The sequence below is a fragment of the Protobothrops mucrosquamatus genome, unplaced genomic scaffold (genome assembly GCF_001527695.2).
Source record: "Protobothrops mucrosquamatus isolate PMUCROS unplaced genomic scaffold, P.Mucros_1.0 scaffold6059, whole genome shotgun sequence".
In the NCBI taxonomy this organism is placed as follows: Eukaryota; Metazoa; Chordata; class Lepidosauria; order Squamata; family Viperidae; genus Protobothrops; species Protobothrops mucrosquamatus.
The window spans coordinates 30,970-35,509 of record NW_015391898.1 but is presented as its reverse complement, the minus strand read 5'-3'; the positions used below and the strand labels follow the sequence as shown (position 1 = coordinate 35,509).

General features: G+C 52.9%; 1 protein-coding gene across 1 annotated transcript in view; it reads left to right on the top strand.

The window, feature by feature from the left end:
• SLC46A1 (solute carrier family 46 member 1) overlaps positions 1-4,061 on the top strand; it is a gene marked incomplete at its 5' end in the record, with an annotated part of 5,788 nt that extends 1,727 nt beyond the window's left edge. Inside the window, 4 exons of the mRNA XM_015829413.1 lie at positions 164-1,016; positions 1,990-2,073; positions 2,343-2,499; positions 3,965-4,061. Coding sequence (XP_015684899.1) covers positions 164-1,016; positions 1,990-2,073; positions 2,343-2,499; positions 3,965-4,061 — 1,191 coding nt within the window. The remainder of the gene's footprint in view (positions 1-163; positions 1,017-1,989; positions 2,074-2,342; positions 2,500-3,964) is intronic.
• Between the last annotated feature and the right edge of the window lie 479 nt (positions 4,062-4,540).

Sequence of the window (4,540 nt, the reverse complement as noted above, 5' to 3'; positions counted from 1 at the left end):
GGGTGTTCTGTTGCAGGTGCTTGTCTGTTTGAATTCTGAAGTCCCAGAGCAGTTTAATTTTTTAATTTCCTATGACTTTATTATTATTATTGTTGTTGTTGTTGTTGTTGTTTTTATTTATATAAAAACAAAAAAACACTTTAATCTTTTTCTGCCTTTCCAGGAGCTGGAGACGCTGGTGGCCCACTGGAACCTCTACCTGAACCTGGCTGGCTTCTTTGTGGGGCTCTTCTCAGTGACCCTCTTCGGCCCCTGGAGCGACAGCGTGGGACGCCGGCCGGTGTTGATCCTGCCCGCGCTGGGCATGGCCCTGCAGGCCGCCGTCTACCTGGTGGTCATGTACGCCGAGCTGCCCGTGGGGTACCTGGTGGTGGGCCGGGTGCTGAGCGGCCTATCGGGCGACTACAACCTGATCCTCGCCGGCTGCTTCGCCTATGTGGCCGATGTCAGCGACCGGACGGCCCGCACGTTCCGGGTGGCCATCCTGGAGGCCTGCCTGGGCCTGGCGGGCATGGTGGCCAGCGTGCTGGGTGGGCAGTGGCGCAAGGCGCAGGGCTATGTGGCGCCCTTCTGGCTGGTCTTCGCGGCCAGCCTGGCCGCCGCCCTCTACGCGGCCTTCGTCCTGCAGGAGTCGGTGCTGCAGAGGCAGCCGCGGCGCCTCCTCACGCTGCGCCATTACGCGACGGTGTATCGGCTGTACGCCAGCCCTGCCCAGGGCAGGGCCTGGCACCGGCTGCTCCTCTACTCGCTGGCCTTCTTCGTGGTGGTGACGGTGCACTTTGGGGCCCGGGAGATCCTGGTGCTGTACGAGCTCGGCCCTCCGCTCTGCTGGCCCCCGGAGCTGATCGGCTACGGCTCGGCTGCCCACTACCTGACCTACCTGAGCAGCCTGGCAGGGCTACGGTTGCTGCAGAGGTGTCTGCCAGACGCCTGGGTGGCCCAGTTGGGCCTGCTCTCCAACACACTGGGGCTGGTGACCGTGGCCCTGGCCGGGACGACGGCCCTGATGTTCACAGGTGAGGCTGGGGGGAGCAGGTGGGGGGGGGAGTCTGGTAGCCTCTCCTCTGAAGGACCCCCAGGAGACCTCCATGGGGTTGGCTTTGTCTTTCTTTCTTTCTTTCTTTCTTTCTTTCTTTCTTTCTTTCTTTTTCTTTCTTTCTTTTTCTTTTTCTTTCTCTTTCTTTCTTTTTCTTTTTCTCTTTCTCTTTCTCTTTCCTTCTCTTTTCTTTTTCTTTCTTTCTTCCTCCCTCCCTCCCTCTTTTTCTTTCTTTCTTTCTTTCTTTCTCTTTCTTTTTTCTCTTTCTTTCCTTCTGTCTTTCTTTCTTTCCTTCCTCTTTCTTTCTTTCTTTCTTTCTTTCTTTCTTTCTTTCTTTCTTTCTTTCTCTTTCCTTCTCTTTTCTTTCTTTTCTTTCTTTCTTTTTCTTTCTTTCTTTCTCTTTCTTTCGCTTTCCTTCCTTCCTTTTCTTTTTTTTCCTTTCCTTTCCTTTTCTTTCTTTTTTTTATTTCCATTTATTTATTTATTTATGAAATTTATGAGCCCCCCCCCCATCTCATATCCAATGACTGGGCGGCTTACAGCATAAAAACATAAAAACATGAAAAAAACATTAAAACCAATAATTATAGAAACACAGTGGATAAAATCATTAACTAACATAACTAAATAGTAATTAAATAATTGTTAATTATTATAAGATTACTATTGCGTAATAATGAAATAATCAACCCCAGATGGGAAAGGAAGGAGCCGGACCCACTAGGGGGGGCAGGGGGGCCCTTGCAGGGGCCACAGAGGACCCAGAGCTTTGTGCCAGCGCAACCTCACCCAGCACCCACCCAGACGGCCCAGGGCAGCCGGCCTGCTCACGGTGCCAGGTTCTGCTGCTGTGGCGGGTGGGCTTGTGTGGCGGGGGGCTCCCCTCCCCTCCGGAGGCTCCCCCTGGGCCCTGCTCAGCTCTCCTGCTGCCTCGCTGACTGTCTTCCCCACAGGTTATGGGCTCCTGTTCCTCTCCATGACGGTCACTCCCGTGATCCGCTCCAAGCTCTCCAAATCGGTTGGCGAGACCGAGCAAGGTAGGGCGGAAGGGGGGGGGGTGGCTCTGCCCGTCCCCACACCTCTGTGTCCCCGTGCCCTCCCCCACTTCGGTGCTCCAAGGGTTGAGGGGCACTGCCATATTTTCTCTGTCCCTAACCACCTAGAATGAATGGAGCATTTGGGGACTCAGATTGGCCTGGGGGGGGCTGCAAGGGGGCAAGATGGTCTGGGCCCCCACCCTGTGTCTGAGGCCCCCGTTTTTCCTGGCTGCTTGACCCCTCCCCTTCCTGTCTTCCTCCTCCGTCAGGGGCCCTCTTTGCCGCTGTGGCCTGCGTGGAGGGGCTGTGCTCCCTAGTGGCCACGGGGGTCTTCAGCTCCCTCTTCCCGGCCTGCCTGTCCTTCATGAAGGGCTTCCCCTTCCTCTTCGGAGCTGTTCTCCTCCTCATTCCGGCTGCCATCATTGGGTGAGTCTGCCTAGGGGACCAGATGTGGCTGGTCCAGATGTGGTGGCTTGGGGTTCCTAGCTTTGGTGGTTCTTGACTGGGGATGATGGAGTCTGGAGTACCCCCTGGAGGGAACGACTGATCCAGAGCTCTCTTAGATTCGGTTTGTCTTCCATGAAGTTGTCTGAAATGTCCTTTTAAAGCTGGCTGCTGTTTTCCAGTCCAGTGATGGGGAGTTCCAGGGGTTAACGCTGCGCCTTGGCTGCAGGTTTTGGCCAAAAAATGCAGCCCACAGCCAGTCAGGGACAAAAACCACCTTTCCCAACTTCCTGTTTTGAGAAAGGGAGAAAAACCTGCTTCCTCCAAGCATCTCAGACGTCCCCCCAACTTTTTCTCGCAAGAGCCCCCCCCCGAACGCCATCTGGGTTGCCCTCTCCCCGTCTCTTCCTGCTCTCCAAACAGGGCCGTACAGTATAGGCAGTCCTCGGCTTACGACCGCTCCCTTAGTTCAGATTTATGACGGATCCACTTTGGGTGCTTACAACCTCTTGGGCCCTTCCAGGGTCACAGGGCCGAACTCGGAGTGCTCGGCAACACAACCAGGTTTGCAGGTGTTTGCAGCAACCTGCATTCATGTCACACCGAGACTGGACAGTCCCTTGTCTGAGACGGTATAGGAGGTCCTTCTGCTTGAGCAGGGGCTGGACTAGAAGACCTCCGAGGTCCCTTCCAGCTCTCTTGTTCTGTTCTATTCTGTTCTGTTCTATATTCTATATTCTGTTCTTTCTCTATTCTATTCTATATTGTATTCTGTTCTATTTTCTATTCTATTCTATATTCTATTCTGTTCTATATTCTATTCTGTTCTATATTCTATTTTCTATTCTGTTCTATTCTATTCTAGATTCATTACTCTACTTACAACCACAACAGAGCCCCAAAATCTCTGTTGCTAAGCAAGACAGTTAAGTGAGTTTTGCCCCATTTTACGACATTTACTGCCACAGTTATTAAGTGAATCATTGCAATTGTTAATAACCTGGTCGTTAAGTGAATCTGGCTCCCCCCCATTGACTTTGTTGGTCAGAAGGTTGCAAAAGGGGATCACGTGACACCCCTGGGATGCTGCGACCGTCATAAATACGAGCCGGTTGCTAAGAGTGTGAATTCTGCTCCAGTGACCCTGGGGATGCTGCAACGGTCGTTAAGTGTGAAAAACAGCCGCAAGTCTCTTTTTTCAATGCTGTTGTAACTTCAAACGGTCACTAAACGAATGCTTGTGAGCAAGGGGCTGCCCATACAACAGTTTTGCCAAATAACAAAAAAAAATTAATCAATTTTTGAACCATTGGAACTTAGAATAGCAACGGGGGGGGGGGTTGTCAGTCGTACGTGGAGGACTAGCCAAGCAGGCCTTGTGCAGCAGGAGGGCCGCGCTGCCAGGCCCCACAGACCCCTGACGGGCTGTCTGTCTCTCTCCTTCCAGGGGCATAGAGGTCCACGATGGCACCGCCAGATACCGGCGTTTCGGTGAGGCTCCCGGGCCGCCGCAGGAGGCTGAGCCATCGCCCCAAGACGAGTGAAGGCATCGGCCCTCCTGGGCACAGAGGACCTGCGTGGATCTCCAGTGCGGATCGATCACGGTCGTCTGGATCCACGATGGATCAGGATTTAGGACTTGGAGCTGTGTGAATGCACAGATGTCATCTTGGGTCTAAACCAGGGGTCTTCCAACTTGGCCCTTTGATGACTTGTGGACTTCAACTCCCAGAATTCCTCAGCCAGGCACGAGGAATTCTGGGAGTTGAAGTCCACAAATCATCAAAGGGCCAAGTTGGAAGACCCCTGCTTGTGGACTTCAACTCCCAGAATTCCTCAGCCAGCGTGCCTGGCTGAGGAATTCTGGGAGTTGAAGTCCACTAATCAAAGGACCAAGTTGGAAGACCCCTGTCTTAAAGCCTCCTGGCTGAGGAATTCTGGGAATTGAAGTCCACAAGTCCTAAAAGGGCCAAGTTGGAAGACCCCTGGTCTAAACCAAGGGTCTCCAGACATGGCCACTTTA